Consider the following 18,282-nt stretch of genomic DNA (forward strand, 5'->3'; position numbering starts at 1 on the left):
TCCACAGGTGATGCCAAAGCCGTTTTATATGAGCGCCTTTCCTGAGCTGACGCCATCTTTGTAAACGTTCTCCATCGCAGCTCTAACGATTAGCCTGCCTAACGAAGAGAGCTGTGATTGGCAAGACACAAAGTTGATTAGGCCAATGTAGACCTGCTGAGGCTAATGAGGCTAGCAGCAATCATGGCTAGACCGACCTGCAGAGCTAAATCTTTAGTCTGCAGATCAATCTAGATTTCTAGGCTAGCATTTTGGTTTGCTGTAGGAAAAAATGGTGTTAAGTTAAACGTGCCAGAAACCAGGTTGTATTCTTATTTTTACTTGTAAAAACATTTTATCGTGAGATCTTCTCTGCGTTGTGTTTGCTAAAACTGCCTTTGCAACATTTTATGGGTACTTTTTGGACTTAGCTATGCCAGAATATTGCTTGTATTCTCTTTTAACCACTCAGTGCTGGAATATCTCATTTGCTTTGCGTCATCGTCAAGTTGCATGTCCCATTTTATGTTCTGATTCACTCCACAGGTGCCACATTGTGGCATTTTACTGCAGAATCTACTGGAAAATGTCATAATCACGCTATTCTGCTGTACATAAAAAGGCAGGTTCAGGCAGTACATTTTCAACCAACACGTTCCAGAGATGTCATTAAGTCAAAATTAAGTTTTTTCCTTTCTCTAATTAAAATCATCAGCTTTTACCTGCTTCTATGTCCATCTGCTGACCAAGCATCTGTGTTTATGTTTAAAATAACCCTGATCTCACATTGGAATAAAATAAATTTACTCAAAAAAAATTGTTCACTATAGATTTTAAAAATTGAATGGAGTCCCGTATTCATAATCATGTACAGGCAGGGTATCCGCGGGTCCTTAAAAAGTCTTAAAAAGTCTTAAATTTGCTTTGCCAAATTTAAGGCCTTAAAAATCCTTAAAAATGACTAATAATCCTTAAATACAGTTTCCAGAGGTCTTAAATTACCAAAGACCCAATAAACAAGATTCTTTTATTTCTATAAAATTTTTGTGAATTTCTATTTAGTACTCAGCGTTTTTTGTGTACGATGTTGGCGTAAGCAGAACCGTACACATTCAGTTGGTTGTGAAAGAGGGCTATTTTTAGATGAGCACATTAGCTGGTTAAGCTAGTGGGAGCTTGCACCATGGGGAAGTGCAAATTAAATAGCAACTGGATGGCTAATCCCACGTTCGCGACGTGGTTAGCACCGGTTCCAGGCAATAGCTGGAAATTATAGCTTAAATTTAATTTTTAAAAATAGCTTAAATTTGGTCAAAGTGGCCTTGAAAAAGGTCTTAAAAAGTCTTAAATTTGGCTCCCTTAAACCTGCAGATACCCTGACAGGGTTCCTACAGGTGCTTGATTTAAAATGCAAGGAAAACAAGATAAAGTAGTCCCAGTACTGGTGTACTACTAAATAAATAAAATAATATTTAGATTACTTGTGAGCTGTATAATAAATAAGGATTATTGATGGTGAGGCAATGTATTTGTTTAGTATATTAGAAAGAAAAAGAACCAAGTCGGTATCAAAGCAAAATTAAAACCAAAACATTTGTTTTATTTCTTCTGACTTAAACTCAAATTTTCATTCTTTTCTTCATCTCCCAGAGCTCCAGTTTCCTTTCAACATCTCCCAAGGTTCAGACGGTATTCTTACAGCTCCCTGGCCTCGTTTGTTTTAATAAGAAATCTGTTGCAATCAGAGAGCTTTTCCAGGAAGGCTGTGATGTGAGACATAATTTCACTTGTCCAGAAAAGTGTTGTAGGACATTAAGACAAGCCAAACCCTCTTACTTTTCATTTTTCTATGATTTTTTTAGCCCATCCATCATAAAGAGAAATGCCAGTCCACCAGGAGGTCTTTGCAGTCATTTTTCTTCTCACTGTTTATTTCTCCTACTTTTACAGATTCCAAAGGCAATCTCCTTCTCCTTATAGCAGATGTTCGACCTCGTACTGCCATGTGTTGAGCAAACAAGGACACACACACAACTTTCCTAAAGCCCCCTGACCTTTATGGCCTGCAGGATCTTCACTATTCTGTTTTAGATTAGCTGCTGTGTGATTTGGTTGGTTTTATCATTGAATTTTCCATTTTTGGACAAACATCATTGTCATATTATTGACCACAGAACCGACTCTGACTTACTTTGGTGTAAAGAATAGTTTGTGTTTGTTTTTTTACGACCAAACACTTCCAGTTTGGTCTCTTTTTCTAAAGAACGTTGTTCCACAAACGGTCTTTTGGTTTGATGCAACTTTGCGACTCAAGCCACCTTGATCCCGTTTCTATTAAGACACATATTTCTTTTTCAATTATGCAATCCTGAATTTTTAAACATTTTGTTTAATTTTTTACAATCTCAATGGGTGCCCAGTTGGACCATGGAAGAAGTTGCAGAATTTTTTTTTCCTGGTAGAATCAACAATCTTGAGTAACTTTTACTTTATTTACGCTGAAGAAAAGTGGATTTAAATTCATTGCAGGTGTCCTTGTAGATTTTATTAGCAACAACAGATCCTTTACGATCATGTCTGATATATTTCTGTGTTTAAACAGATGCTTAATGAAGGCAAATGGATACATTTATTCAGCCGTCACCAGATATCAAAGTTGGATGTATTTGTTTAACAACAATTGGTAATAAAGGACTTATTTAATTGTAGTTGACAAAATCCGTGCTCTGTGTCCACCTAGAGTGGATTTAAGATGTAGACACCTGGAGAGGAAAATGGAGCAAAAGATTGGTGGGCGGGTTGGTGCCATGTTTACATTGTTGCAGGTATTTTACAGGTCTGTTGTGGTGAAGAGACAGCTGAGTGAGAAGGTGAAGCTCTCGGTTTACTGGTCTACGTTCCAACCCTCACCTATGGTCACGAGCTTTGGGTAGTGACCGAAAGAACAAGATGTTCCATACAAGTGGCCAAAATGAGTTTTCTCCGTAGGGTGTCTGGGCTCTCCCTTAGAGAGGCGAGGAGCCAGTTGAGGTGGCTTAGGTATCTGGTTAGCATGCATCCTAGATGCTTCCCTGGTCTGGTGTTATGGGCACGTCCAACCAAGAGGAGACCTAAGGGAAAATCCAGTACACAACGGAGGAACTAGATTTCTCGGCTGGCCTGGGAATGCTTTGGTATTCCTTTGGGCAAGTGGCTGGAGAGAGGAGAGGAAGGTCTCTGCTTAAGCCTGATTCATGCTTCTCTGTCACCTTTAACAGGGAGAGACACGCACACTCGGACGGAGATGTTTTGCCCGTCTCCTGGGGAATGTTAGCCTGGCAAGCCAGACTAAATAAATGTATTATTTAGTCTGGCCATGCTCCATTGACGGCTCTCAGTTGTGGGGCGGGTTCTACCGTTGTCTTTCAAATGATCTCTGCATTCCACTGGACAATGAATGTGACATTCTCTTGTTTCACTCTGTTGCATCATCCCACCCACCAGGCATATAGAGTGCCCTGATTGGCCCACAAAGCGGATAAAGCTCTGTGATTTGTTCACTAAGCAGATAGAGCACTATTATTGGCCCTTCATTATGGACCAATCACAGCTCTTTATGTGTTTGAAACCCCTCTAGAGAGCTGTGATTGGCCAGCCAGAGTCCTGGTAGGAGCTGCTGATGTTCCAATGGAGCATGCCTAGACCATTCTTTGCAAAGCAAGAATTTGGTCTAGTTCACTAGGCTAGGGGAGTGTTGCAAAGCAATTCCCCACCAGGACAACAGAGGGCGTAGCGCTCTTTTGTGGTATCCTGTCATGTATCAGGTCCAAGATAGTGTTTTTATTTTGTGTTTTTTTTTTTGTATATAAGAGACTTTTTAACACAGCCAAATTTGTCTCTCATCCTCCACCTCATCATGCGCTCGCCGCCTCTAAACCCACGTTTCCGTCATTTCCGTCCACAAATAAAACGCTTGTTGCGCATCTTTTCACTCCTCCAGTCACGGGGAATTAAACGTTCGTGTTTTTAGAGTTTTTTCACGAGGTATTCTTCAAGCTGCTCCGTGTCTGCCGCTAGTTATCCTCGACTCTCTTTATGTTTTTGAGGGTGCAATGGCGGCGGTATAGACGACAGCGGCGTCCTGACCAAACACAAGCTTGCGTTGTCCCTCTCGATGGACGGATGTTTAGAAAAGAGAGCTCGTTTCCGTCTGTCCTTGCGGAGCTCTCCATCAGGCCCGCAAGGACGTTGCGTGTCTCCGCACTGACGCAGACAGAGAAGCATGAATCAGGCTTCAGTCTGAGTCCCCCACAACCTGACTCTGGCTAAGCAGAGGGAGATGGGTGTATTAGTGAATGGACACTTGTTTTGTACCAACAGAGGAAGCTCTTGACCAAGAGAAACTGGATGTTTGTAGGCCCGGGATGCGCCACCGAGTTTCCTTGGAAAACATGTCTATTACGTTATGCGACATTTACGCATGCGGTGGACTTCAGCGTTTAAGGACAGCCTTTTTCTATATTAAGTGTTTATTCTACTACAACAAAATTATAGTAATTGACGGAAGATCTACTGTCATATTCGTTTTCAGAGTCTTGTAGTGAATCATGATGAACTCTCTCTCATCAACGAAGCTTAAGTTTTGCCTGTGCAGGATTTCCTACTTTGGCTCTAGCCGTGCACGATGCAGCCCTGTTGGTTTTGAGTTAGCAGGAGGTCTTTGGCACCCGCACGCAACTCGCAGACCCTCTGATGAAAACAAACAAAAGCAAAACGTTCTTTAAATAAAAGTCTATACGTATTTGCCTCTCATAAATCACATACTCCAGAGATCAATGACACACACAAATATGCACCATGCCACCACACACACTCCAGATAAATAGTCCCTTGATTAACTTGACCACATCACATTAGATGCTGAAATGTTGGCCTGAAACAGAGCAAGCCTGTTAGGGAAAAACCCCGTTCTTCTCCTGGAAGTCTATCCTGTTACATCTTGGCACAGCGATCATCTGCAGAGGGATATCTCATGTCTAGAGATGTTAACTTGTAATCATTAATCAAATCTGAGCTGGGAATCGACCAGGCAGCGGGGCTTGGAGCCTGGAATGGCAAACATTTTAATAGAAACTGAAATATTTTCTAAAACCAAAGATGCATTCTCATCTTATTCATGTTGTAACTTGTCATCTGAATCACACAACACACGCTCACAAACAATGAGAAGGAGGGGTGTAATGTCAAACTGATCTAACAACTTGTGCTTGGGGAACACTGGCCACCTGCACTGTGAGATGCTTCCTGCAGTGTTTATGTGTGTGTGTGTGTGTGTGTGCGTGCGTGCGTGCGTGCGTGCGTGTGTGTGTTGTTACACACCCCTGACAGAGCTGGCGGTTTCTCAGTATGTCATAACTGGCCTGGAATCAGACCGGGGTTGTGCTGCAGCCACGCGATGATGTCATGCAGCTAATCCTCGGCTTGCTTGTTTGTGTGTATGTTTGCGTGCATGTGTTTTACTATCATCCTTCTTCTGCGGTGGCCTTCCTCCCTCGGCTTTGTGAAGGGGCCCACGGTTTGTGTTCAGCGGTTTCCAACTCACGCTGGGCCCCAGCATTACAACACAGAACGTCCACAGACACGCACGGAAATGCACACGTGAGGTGTTTAGTTTCAGAGTGATGCGCTGGCTAAACATGTACATTGTAAGTTGATTCCGCGGACAAGAAAGCATTTCTCTTCCTAAGAAGGGATGTCACGCTGCACATGAAGCACCTGTAAATGATCAGAGTACCCCTTCACTATTAGCAGTCAACATCCCTGTTGAGAGATGGGTTTATGCTTACTTAGGTACACGTCTGGGATGTAACCAGTAGAGGGCGGGATGGAGTAGGAATACGGTTGCTGGTTGGTTGGGAGGATGCCCGTCATTACTTGTATATTTTTTTAATGTTTGAGTTAATTTGAAGATGCAAAAGTTGTTTATTTACCTAACAGTGTTTGCGTGATATGTCACGTTGTGTGTCAGACGAAGGGCTTGAGCTCACATTACTGGAATGATAATAGCAGCTTTCCTCAATTCAAGGGTGGAGTGGGGGATGGGGGTGGGGCGCCTTCACAGAACCTCTGCTCTATTCTTCTTCTACACTTTACCCTCTGTCTCAGTGCATGGGTAGCGGACTTCCCGGTGATGCGTTCCAGATGCCTCGGCTCAGCGAGTGCACAGACAAAACTCTCCTCAGATAGTTCTCGTGCAGCCCTAACGCACACCTCCTCTCTCCTGCACCCCCCCCCCCCCCAACGCACACCTCCTCTCTCCTGCCCCCCCCCCCCCTTGTTAAAGTGACTTGTGAAATGCTTCTGATATAATCTGGTGAAAATAGGCCATAGTGTGCACATATAGCTATTATTTCCTTTTGAAATAAAAATTTTGTGAGATCTACTCTTTTTGATTTGTCCCGGTGTCTGAGAATTATACACGCAGCAGCCATTAAAATAAATCACATAAACTTACTGCCAGGCCTAATTCCAGCCCAGATTCATGATTATAATTCCCTCAGGGTTCTCCTTGGACTGCACTCTCATCCATGACCATCCTGTCGTTGTTCTAATGTTAGGTGGGATGAGTGTCTGTCTGAATCTTTCTGTCTTCTGCTTCCTGGCTGAGAAAGCCAGCAGACACTGACATTCTGTCTGCTTTAAGACAACCTTGTATATTTATAACAGATGTTTAGCTCTTCTATGATTCTGTATGTCTGAGTAGACATCATCCACGGTTGTTGTAGTGAATTTTTGTTTTTTTTGTTAGAACCACATCATCTGTATAGTCATTTTTTGTGGCATGCGAAATGAACCCCTTCTGGGGTTTTATTTGGGCTTAGAGGATAATTCTTACAACTCTAGAAGATAATTTGCCACATCACCCAACATCAGTTTTATTTTCAGATCTTTTACCTTGTTTGATGTTGCAAATCTGTGTTTCGTACAGGGCTCCCTGTCAAACGAGCGAGACTATGAGAGCATAGTGATGATGAGGATGAGGCAGGCAGCTGAGCGACAGAAGCTCATCGAGCAGATGCAGAGAGAAGACGAGGAGGAAGCTGCTGGGCCATAAGACCCGAGGATCCAACTGAAACTATTTTCTGTTCCTGGCTTTAGTTTCATAAAGCCTCTCATGTGTTTTAGTTTTTTTATTTTGTTGTGAATTATTCGGTTTGGCAAAAATAAACTTTCTTTAGTAACGGAGTTTTTGTGTTTTCTTATCGTTTACTTGAGAATTTGTGTATTTCTGCTAAAGCTCTAACATGTTTTGGGCACTTCTTATTTATCTCAAAGGTCTCACCCTGGAGCATGGGATTGGGTATTTGCATGAACCTCTATGAATTCTGGAGCTATTTTAAAAGAGACAAATTATGCAAACACACCTTTTGCATCATTTTGTGCTACCATGCGGGTCTCTACTGCCTCTATAAAAACTATATGCGGAAAAAACCCATCCCTCCTTTTACATCAGTGTTTGGTTTTAGAAATGATGTGTCTAAACAAGCCATTTCAAAAATTCCCTGTTTATGATATCACACACATTAGCATAGATCCATCTCTCGCATGCAAAAGAGAGCTGCTTCTGCTGGAGGAGCATCGGCTCTACTCGGAGCCCCTCCTGGATGTTGGAACTTCTTAGCTTATAGCAGCCAATCAGGAGATGGGTGAGTGTGGCCAGCTCCAGCTTGTTGTCTTAAAAACAACAGAGCCCTAAAACGCCTCATTGTGCACGAGACTGAAAATGTCCACTGCTGAAATTGTTTATGTGAGAGGGATTTAGAAAAAAAGAACTTCATAAAACGGTTTTGCATCGACCATAGAACTATTATAACTTAAGAAAAAAGTCATATGTCTCCTATAACTTTGTTCACTAATGGTTACGATGTCATTATTGATCGATTATTATTATTATTATTATTATTATTATTTTGGAGTCGTCTATCTGGCTAAACATGACAAGTAATTACTGCAGCCAGACACATTTTAATGCCTGCCTGATGATCAGCTCCTCTCGGAGTTTAGTGTTGATCCAGGCCGCAGACTGCATTGTGGCCTAAGTAAAACCCATAATCAGGCTGTGATTGGAGCACAAGGTAAATCTTTATGAAATTCTTGTGGCCTCGTGATGAAAAGTGAACTTGCTCTAGAGGCTCACCATTTCAGATCTGGTGGTTAACGTGATTGCTCCCTGTGGCTTTGGGCTCATTATGCCCTAATCTCTATATTAGACTGAGGAGGAGGGCTTGTGAACTGATCCACATTAATAACTGGAGCTGTTCACCTATCTTGGAAAACTTATAACAAGATTTTCCAACGGCGTTTGTGTTTTTCACTTCTGTTCAAGTCACAGGACACCAGCTCTCTCTAACTAGAAATTATATCGACCTCAAAGAAATTTGATTTGTTGCTCTTAGCTGTTTCCTCACCTTATGAGTCTGTTGTGGTCACTATTTTATAACAAGGTTCCATTTATTTGCCAAGATCGCCTGTTTCTCTTGACTTTTTGTCTGCATTTGCAGGCCTGTGTGGCTTCTCCTGTCATTGTGTTACTTGGGAGCTGCTTTGCAACATCCAATCTGGTCCTGCATCCCACCCTGCCGCTTCCATGCTGCCTCTTCGTGGCTCTCTGTTATACAATGTCCAGCTGTGGAGAGGAGCAGGGTGGTGCGGTGGGAGACATCTGCTCCCCTCCTCCTACAAAATCCCCTCATAACATGGTTTTGTTTATGTGTATACTTTTTCAATATCCCAGTCATGTGAAAAAGACTAAACTCTGTTTGAATTACAACAAAGGAAATGCAGTTACAAGAAACACATTCACCACCAGAGCTGCCCTAAGCAGATGGTGGCATGAACTGCTGCATGCAAAAGCAGCAGGGGAGGACGAGCTTGTTGGGGCACCAGTCACGACGGGAATCACCCAAGTATCGAATTCCCCATGTCTGAACAGTCATGTCTGCACAGGCAAACGCTGTTGGCATCATCATCAGATGGAAAGTGGAGGTGGAAGCTACGTCATGCACGAGGCAGCCAAGCCTGGTAAGAATTTAGCAGCAAGTTGGCAGCGGATGTTCTTGGAGTGTGGATTTGGGATTCAGGATGTTCCCAGACATGAACTGGCAGACCTGGGGTGGCAGGAAGTGATTCCTGGCTCCTGGAAACTATATTCTGATTAGAGATAGATCAGTCTATCAGTCGGATGATTACTTAGGCCAATTCGTTTACATTTGGACATCCCTGATAAAAAGGCTGGCCCACCTATGGGCAGCTGAAGGCTGTTCTGCATGGCACTACATCCTTGTGGCTGTTTGCATCCTGAAACGTGGGACAGTTACCTAAAACATTTAGCTAACTTTAGCATGTTGCAATGTGCATGAATGTTGTACTTTTCTTTAGACGAAACGGAAGAAGACACAAAAACAAATCTTGATGGATTGGCAAATTTTCTGTACTAATAAATAAATAAATTAAATAAAACTCTTAATTGTTCAGTAAATAAAGCAAATGACTTGTATTCTTGTCCCGCTTGCCTTTACAGATCTGTTTTAATTTGGCCCCATTTGAGGGTTTTACAGTACTAACGGAAGAGCCCATTTAAGTCAAAGGTTGGGCATTCTCCATCAAGATTATCTACTGTCTTCCAATACAGCAAGTGGTCCACTTCCAAACCATCACACTGCCACCACCATATATGGCTGTTTGTGTGACGTTCTTTTCCTGAAATTTTGTGTGTTTTACCCCAAATTTAACGAGTCACACACTTTCCAAAAAGTTCCACTTTTGTCTCATCAGTCCGCAAATTATTTTCCCAAAGGTCTTGAGGATCATAAAATGTTTTTTATGGAAAATGTGAGTCCTTTTTTTTTATTTTATTTTATTTTTTATTTTTATTAAAAAAAAAAAGAAAAAAAAGAAAATGTGAGTCCTGCAGTGCTTTAGCTACTACGTGGTTTTATTTTTTGCTTTTGAGTTTATTTATTGTATGGCAGAATGTGTTGCTTTTTGAAATCATTTAGCAAAGAATATCATATATGGACAAATCCTCTGCACCGTTCCTGAAAAATACAAACATGGAGCTGAGGGAGGGGCTATGAGAAGGGGTTCAGGTGATTGACACCTATGAAACTCTGACCCGATGTAGCTACAAGCTAACTGAGCTAACGGAGGTTGGCGGGTGTTTTTAGCCATAACTCTGCTACCCTCTGCCTCCTAGACTGTAACACTATTAATATGAGGCTGAGGCCTTGCTTGGAGTAAGCAGGGGGCAAGCTGCTAGTACTAGAGCTGACACCTTTTAGTCGACTCAAATGGACAATTAATTACATCTAAATGGATGAGTTACAAAATAATTCACTGCCCTCAGAGCCACCATGACCGTAAACGTGACTCACAAAACCTAAATGTTTTTAATCAGGCTGTAAACATGATTATTTCTGCTGTGAATTTGGCATTTTTAACATGGGAATCAATGGGAACTTGCTCCTTTCTGGATCCAGCCCCTATAGCGGATGAGGGGGGAATTGTAATTTTGTCACTTTAGTGTTGGCGTCATGTTGCCGGAGTCCCCCCCACCCCTGTCATTTAACATTTTTTGCATGTTTAAATTTTTATTTATTTATTTAACAACTGTGCACATAACTAACTTTACATTATTTCAACATCTTTGTCTAACAGAGCTTTACTCGTATTACAGGGAGGCACCATAATGCCAGTAAAACAACATTTCTGAAATTTCTCAGCTATTCAGTCTCAAACCTTAAAAGTTTAAAATGTCTGTTTGGTTGCAAATAGAAGGAAATAATGGATCTCAGAAATGTCCTGCTGAAAAAACAAAACAAAAAACAATCTTTGAAAGGACATCTGAAAATATTTTGATGCTGCAGCTTTCTGATCAGTCACACCACCAGCTCCTTGTGGAGACACCACACCAGTGTCTGTCCCACGCCCGTCATGGCCAGCACTCGGAAGCCCCACTTCTCCAGCTTGTCCAGCACAACGCGAGGTGGGTCGTCCACGTGGTATTCAGAGCTTCAACAAACATAAACAAAGTCATCCTGCTTTCCACAGATGTCAGATTTTTTTTCTCTTTCACAAAACATTGCTTAGAAAATATATCGCTGGTAAGTGTTCTGGTGCTCGCTCACTTCCTTCCACACCTTGGTTTATTTCCCAGCAGGATCTGAATCAGGTTGCCAATGACAACATGTCCCTGATCTGTATTCCATCACTTTGAATGGTTTATTCTAAATCTGCAAAGTACAGGCTTTCCTGAGTAACTTTTTTCTTGCTCCATTTTGATTCTATCTGAGTTCTGTTGTCAACATGTATGGTTTCAACTGCCAGAATGACAGAAACACTCATTTGAACAGCTGAAGTTGGAGAAACATCTGGCAACGAGAGCACATATACAACACACCTGCTGCCTAAATCTGCACCAGTAACTCACAAGTTGTTTCCTAGCATGGTTGTTTTTCTTGCTCCCAGGTAATTCATGACCTCTGGATCAGAAAACTCATCTCCTACGTTTGTTGGACCGCTCTCCTGAAAGACAAAACAAAAGAGTTGGATCACGTAGCTTGATAAGGATGGATGTAGTTATTTGTGCAGCCAGGGCTGCACCCCCCCCCAGACAGAATAATGATCTCTAATATCTGTGCAGACTAAAAATAGATCATCTAATTCTCAAGAGGCTATAGGATTAGGCTGCAGGATTCCAGCAGTCAGGAAAATGAACGCGAGGAACAAAACAGACGGAGAGACGGGCAACATGTGTTTTTATTTTGGGGGGAAAATAATTTCTTGATCCTTTTTGAGAGTTTTGTCTATTTTCTCAGAAACGTGCGGACTTACAATAGCCTTTAGATTAAATATAATTCTCAAAAAGAGCGTTAATTTTCAAATTAACCCAATAAAAGTTATTCACGCCAAAACTGAAGATACACACCAGTCGGATCTGCGTGCTGATGAGCAGGTAAGGCATTCCTGCTTCCTGGCTGCGCTCCTTGACTCCCCCTGGGAATGACTCAAGAGTCTCTTCAAAGACGCGACTGCCCTTCCGCCACTTGCGCTCCTGCAGTCCGTCCGCTCCGTGCGGAATGCGGAAACTCCCACCGGGACGGACCAATCACGTCTCTCCGCATCTGTCTGCGGCGCTGCACGGAATCTTGCTCAACACCAGCTCCAGTTTGTTTACACCAGTAATGTTAGTGGGTCTGAACGTGCCAGAGCAAATGTTTCTTTAAACTGGCAATAAAATATTTCTCTGCTGCTCCGTTTGCAGCCAGAAGAAGACATGTTATTGCACTCTGCTCCACAGAGATGTTATAATTTCCTCCTTTGAGCAGCAATAATAAATCAGTAAAAGGAAAAACAAACAAACAATGGCAGGGTGTCTGATAAAATCAGACATGCAGATGTGATGTCCCAGAGGACATTTAGCCAGAGGATCTCTGCTTAATATTAAGAAGCGTGAATCATTATTTTCCTGCAATCAATTACTAAGTGGTAAACAAAACGGATCATCCTGATTTTTCTTTATTTTTGCTTGAGATCTTATCACACAGACATCCTGCTTCATCAGTCAGTGTTTATTATTATTATTATTATTTATAAGCGTGACCTTTTTTAACCCCCATAACCTGATCTACCACTTCAGTCTGGACCATGAACGCACCATCCATGACCACGTAAATGTGACATTCTCCTAATTAATCTCTCATTTAGGGGATGTGGTTTACTCCCTGAATCACATTTTCTAAGGAAATAACAATAAAACATTTTCTTTAACATTTAGTTCTTTAAACCCACGAGGATCTTACAAAAATCTGAAATAAGCATCGGCCCTCAAAGCCAGAGTCAGTGGATTAAAATTTTCAAGCCTTTGCCAGAACTTTTCAAAATCCTTGGAATGTTTTTCATGTCCCAAATACTTAAATGCTGTGGAAAAAAAAACATGAAGTACATCCCAGATATGAATACCACCTTCCACAAACGCTCACTTTGAGAACTTTAGAAACATAACAGCCGTTTGATTTTATTGATTGATGTTTTGGGTTTTTGTTGCATTGATTTTAGCTCTCTAGCTACTGCTTCCAAGTGTGAAACAATCTATATTTTTGTGGATTTGAAACAGTAGTTCATGGTGTTCTGCAGAAGAACTCTGGACATCTGGCGTAAAACATTCACACAAAAAGTTTACTTTCGTCTTTGATGCATTTGATTCCTTCTGCATTAAAGTTCTGTGCTTTACTGTTAATTGCGTTTTCATGTATTTTTTCATTATGCATGAGGTTCCTTGTAATCAAACTGCCTCCCCAAAAGGCTCCAGAAGCTGTAGAATTATGTCTGCGTTTCCCAGCATGCATCCTGGCTGGCGTGTGGGTTCAGATTTTCAGTTTTTCTGAAAGGAAAAAGGTTCACACAGTTTTACAATGTTTAGCTGCGTTTGTGATCCTGTCTTTGAACTGTTTTGTTATCTTTAACTTTCCCGTTTTGTTCTGTGTGCAACATTTGTTCCGGGTTTAAAGAACCCCTCCAGACTTCTCTGGGTCTGCCTCATGCTCTCTGTTTTTTCCACAATCCTAGCAAACCTTCACTAACTTCTTCCAATAACTGAACTGGCCTGCGGTACACAATTAGGTGAATAAGGTTAGCCACAGCACTTTCTTTCCGCTTTGGAAAACAACCTTTTGTTGATTGACAAATTTGTTTCCACTTTCAGTAGTCCATCAAATAAATAAGCGTCTATTTGGATCGTTTACTGTGGAAAGAAGTCACTGTTCCTGTGGAAAACTTCTTCTTTCACATTTTATCTGTTAATGTGCAGCAACACATGCTAAGTCAGCAGCACACAGCAGATTTGTCACAAAAGCTCCCAAAAATAACCAAAAAGAACCGTTTTTTGCCAAGGAGAGAATGTTTTAACTAAGCATATTCTGACTGCGATAGTTCCTCTGCTTCTGCAGTGACTTCCTGCACTTTCTCAGCCGCTGCTGGTGATTAGAGCCTGAGGTCAGGCACCCCCGTGACCTGATGTGACAGGATCCCTGGCGGGTTCACACGAAACGCTCTGACCTTGACATTAAACCCTCTCAGCTAAAGAGGGAATGTAAGAACTCTGCAATCAAATCTGAAATGTTTTAAAATAAACTCTTTAAGCAAAGTGACTAAAACCCAGAAAAAAATGAATGAAATTTAAAGTTTTGTATGTTAGATTTTAACAAAAGATTTCCTTTGCAGCAGTGGATTAATGTAATTGCTGTTTGTGTAACATCTTCACTTTTTTTACATTATTAAGAAAAAACTTATTGGAAAACGTTAAAATTTGCATCTTCTAGCGCTCATGTGGAAATCTCTCTGGGTGCTATTTTAGGACACTTTAGAAAAGTTAAAAGAACACTTAAAACATCAGATCTCAACAACTCATGAACATCCACTTTATATGGAACAGATCATGTGTTCAGGACAAAGGAATGTTGCATCCTTTGATGAAACAGAAAATGGTCAACCAACAAAACTCTTAGGCCAGGAGTATAACTGATTTTTAACCATGCCTTGATTTTCACTTACTTGCTACTGCACCGAATGTGGTGCTGGAGTATTCCACAAGGGGGCTCAGTAGAACCCCCACCCTGGATAGAGACCCGGGTCTGTTGGGTACAACCAAACAAACATGGCGCCAATAGAAGAGATCAGTAACTGGTTAATTCTGAGATCACGACAGAAAAAAGACAGCAGCTCTATCACAGAATGTTTCAAAGACGTCCAAACCAGAGACGGCATTACAACGGCGAGTATGTTTTGCTTGTTTTTTCAACTTCCCTACTGGTTAATCACATATTGCCGCTTGCAAACGCGTCTCGTTAATTTTAGAAGACATGCACAAAAGGCCTCAGACGCAGATTACACGAGGCAGCCATGATAAACACATGTAGGCGTAATTAAAAGCAAGTATATTCCAGCCCTCAAAGCAACTCTACATAAGTGTCCCTGTTTTTCCCTCCTACTGGTTAAAAGAGGAATTTCATCTGCTGTAGCTAGCTTTAGCTACGAGCTAACATTAACATGAGCCAACTGATAGTGAATATGCCACAAAGTAAAAAGATCCACACTTTTGGATAAAAAACAATACTACCTACAAGTCCAGCAGCAACAAAGCCAGGTCACCATCGGCTCGTGAGTTGGTAGCCTCCTTTAGCTCCCTCAAACGAGTTTAGGACGTGCTGATGTTCCCTCAGGCTTTAGCTTTTTGATGCGCCTCCAAAGACATTACTCTCTTTCTCTTACTTCCAGGCTTTGATGTGATGCCAACAAAAAAGCTAGATTCTTCTTTTCTTCTTCTTGTGTTTTTTTATTGATGCTCAGTGGTCTTCAGCCATCCTCATGATGACTGTCTATTGATTTGATCAGAGGGATTCACAATGGTGGTCCTTTGGAGGTGACTTTATAGGAGGCTTGCAGCACTCATCCTGTTCCTACTTGACGAAACAGCAGTAACCAGCCCAGCTGATGGGTTATGAAACTCCAAAGACCCCGTCTAGCTCTCCTAGAGTAGCAGCCTGTCCTCTCAAAGCTCCTGGAAGCTCCTCCATGATCTTGAGACTTCCTCGGGGGACACAGCAAAACTTTCTGGCAATGGCAATTATTAATGTCATCCTGGTTGAGAAAGACTTCTTTAGGGTTCAGTGAACTTCATGTGCTTGTTCTAAGTTAGGTGTCATCTCATGGCGTATTTAATTAAATAATTGTTAAATAGATTTCTAGAAAATATGGTTAGAACCGTTTTCTGCTGCCTCTCCACGCTAGTCGGATCTGAAGTGAGCTTTGCCGGGAAAAGTGAAAAGCACTCCATCAGCTGTTTAATTAGAAGACAAGAAAACATCTTTAAAAATAAACTTCATGTCTTGTAAAGTCTAATTCCCTGCACCCCAAACACAACGGCACATTTCCTGTGATAAATGCATCTGACGGATTTACTCGCTGTGAACATGCGTGGGAGAAGACCTGCGCTGAGAGGCTTCTCTGCTGAAGCAATCGCTTTAAATCACCAAGTGGGAGCTGAACAGGTAGAACTTATCCAGCAGGCCATGGACGTATGTGTGTGTGTGTTTAATGATTTACCGTTGGTGTGTGTTGGAACGATTTTCCCAATATTCATCTGAGAGATTTAAACAGTGGGAGAGCAGAGAACCCGCAGAGCGTGATGGATTTGGTGTTACGGCTACACAGCATATAGGTTTACATGAGTTTAATTGTGACAAATCACCTGTGCGTTTCTTATGTTTGACATTTATCCTTGTGAATTTACACGTCTACATCTGGCTGTGCAGTCCGGTTCCTGTCGGAGGAGTTTTGCACTCCGTCTTTCTGCAAGGACACACATCACTGACCTCTTTTCCTGTTTTTCTGTTTTCCAGATCCCAATGCGCGGATTACATAACGTGTGTCCAAGCCACAGGGATGCTGCCCAACAAAACTTCTCCTTTCCTCCTTCTGTCTCTCCTCCTTAGTTCACCTCCATCTTCTGTCATGCTGTGCTCACTGATAGATGATACTGCCGGCTTTGGGAATTACACAACACATCACAGCAGAATGTAACGCCGCGGAACATTTCGAGAGCTGTCACCAGGTTAGCATTTTGTTGAAAAACACCAGGATGTGGTTCCAGTGGTTTCGCAAACTGGAGAGGAGGTTTGTTTGTGCGAGACAGTGATTAAGAGTAATGCCATCACATATTTGGAATGACATTCGCTCACACACTGCATCTTTTCTCTCGTCGCTTCAATTCGGCCCTTGATTTTGCGCGTGGAGAATGTCCCTATGGGTTACCACAAATGGGATGGGTTGGGTTATTAGTAACAGGAAACAACATGGTGTGAAATAAACAGGACGAGCAGACTTTTAGGAAGCTTTTATGGGAAAAACCTGGCTCGCTTTCCTGTTGTCCCTCCATTTTCTTTGTAAGTTTGGTGAAAAATAACGAGCACTTAATGAGACCACTCTTTAGTGAAACTGACCCGACGGGACTTTCAGTGAACAGAAGACGTTTTCTCTGTTCGGTGTGAATCAGCCTAACCTGAAAGTTTCTCCAGCTGCTGCGTGCAACAAGGCTCCTTTAGGGATTTTCTAGATTTTTTTAACAATCCAGTAGCTCCGAACTATGAAATTGAAAATTCAGGTGCATTCATGCATCATTAACTTTCACCCCTCAGGACGATGATGCATGGGGAATTTTTATGTAAAAGTTTGGAACTGATCCCAAATTGTTTGACTCCCAAACATCCTCTTTACCCGCCTCTAGCGGACTAACATACAGTTCAGTGATGGGAAATGTGAGGAAATGTTGAAGTTCAGCATCATTTTATGGTGTTTGTATGTAAACTGAAGAAATCGTCTTAAATAATTGTAAATACGGTTTTTTTTTTGTGGTTTGGAGAAGTCGTTGCTGTTGAAGACTGCTTAAAGCAACGTTTTTGCAACTACAGGATTTTTTCAGCTTTAGTTTAGTCTTTAACAAAGTAAAAGCAGAAAATTCCTGACAAATCAAAAGATTTTTTAAAAACTTTGATGCAGCACTTGGTTCAGTTTGAATGCTTTATTGTTGTAGTTTGAAACGATCCATTTCACCAACAACAAACTACTTCAATTACATTACATTTTTTGGAACTTTGGTGCAAAATGTCCTGTTTTGAAGCTAATAAATAATTTGCTCATAAGTTTCATTCTAAGGAGTTTATCATCTTTACAGATTCTTCTTCACGTGTCTGAAGATGCTTTAATTGTTTTAAATGATAACATCATGAATCTTTGTAGAAGTTCAAAGTCATTAGTTTATTTTTTATATTTAAAATCTCATCAGTAAATAATTTCTTTGAAAATGTAAGACGGAAGATTTATGAAGTTCGTGGCCTACGATCCCTCTCACATAAAGTGATTTCAGCAGCTTTATTCTTAAAAATGTCAGTACCTTTCAGAATGAGCCGTTTCTGGGCTCTGTCTCTTTAAGAAAACAACCTGAAGCTGGCCACGCCCACTCATTCCCCATTCAGGTTTCAATAAGCTGAAATGAGCTGATACCCTGGAGGGGCTCTGAGCAGAGCTGCTGCTCCTTTAGCAGCAGCTCACGCTTGCATGTGAAAGGGGATTTTATGCTTATTTTCCCACTTGTGATGTCACAAACAGGGACTTTTTGAAACGAATCGTCATATGTACATAGCTCCTAAAACCAAATATTGACAGAATGTGGATGGGTGGATTATTTCCATGTTTGGAGTGTTTATAGAG

At 41.5% G+C, this 18,282-nt stretch overlaps 2 protein-coding genes across 2 annotated transcripts in view; one reads left to right on the forward strand and one right to left on the reverse strand.

Annotated features, from left to right (window-relative positions):
- dnajc17 (DnaJ (Hsp40) homolog, subfamily C, member 17) overlaps positions 1–7,203 on the forward strand; it is a 39,944-nt gene extending 32,741 nt beyond the window's left edge. The window contains exon 11 of the mRNA XM_015970293.3: positions 6,947–7,203. Coding sequence (XP_015825779.3) covers positions 6,947–7,072 — 126 coding nt within the window. The 3' untranslated portion in view covers positions 7,073–7,203. The remainder of the gene's footprint in view (positions 1–6,946) is intronic.
- Positions 7,204–10,587: 3,384 nt separating this feature from the next.
- gchfr (GTP cyclohydrolase I feedback regulator) lies at positions 10,588–12,108 on the reverse strand. The gene is made up of 3 exons (XM_015970295.3): positions 11,945–12,108; positions 11,447–11,541; positions 10,588–11,028 (listed from the first exon to the last, which is right to left on the reverse strand). Exons 1-3 carry the CDS (start codon positions 11,978–11,980, stop codon positions 10,896–10,898), a joined length of 264 nt encoding a protein of 87 aa, XP_015825781.1. The 5' UTR covers positions 11,981–12,108; the 3' UTR covers positions 10,588–10,895.
- Between the last annotated feature and the right edge of the window lie 6,174 nt (positions 12,109–18,282).

The sequence above is a fragment of the Nothobranchius furzeri genome, chromosome 18 (genome assembly GCF_043380555.1).
Source record: "Nothobranchius furzeri strain GRZ-AD chromosome 18, NfurGRZ-RIMD1, whole genome shotgun sequence".
Classification (NCBI taxonomy): Eukaryota; Metazoa; Chordata; class Actinopteri; order Cyprinodontiformes; family Nothobranchiidae; genus Nothobranchius; species Nothobranchius furzeri.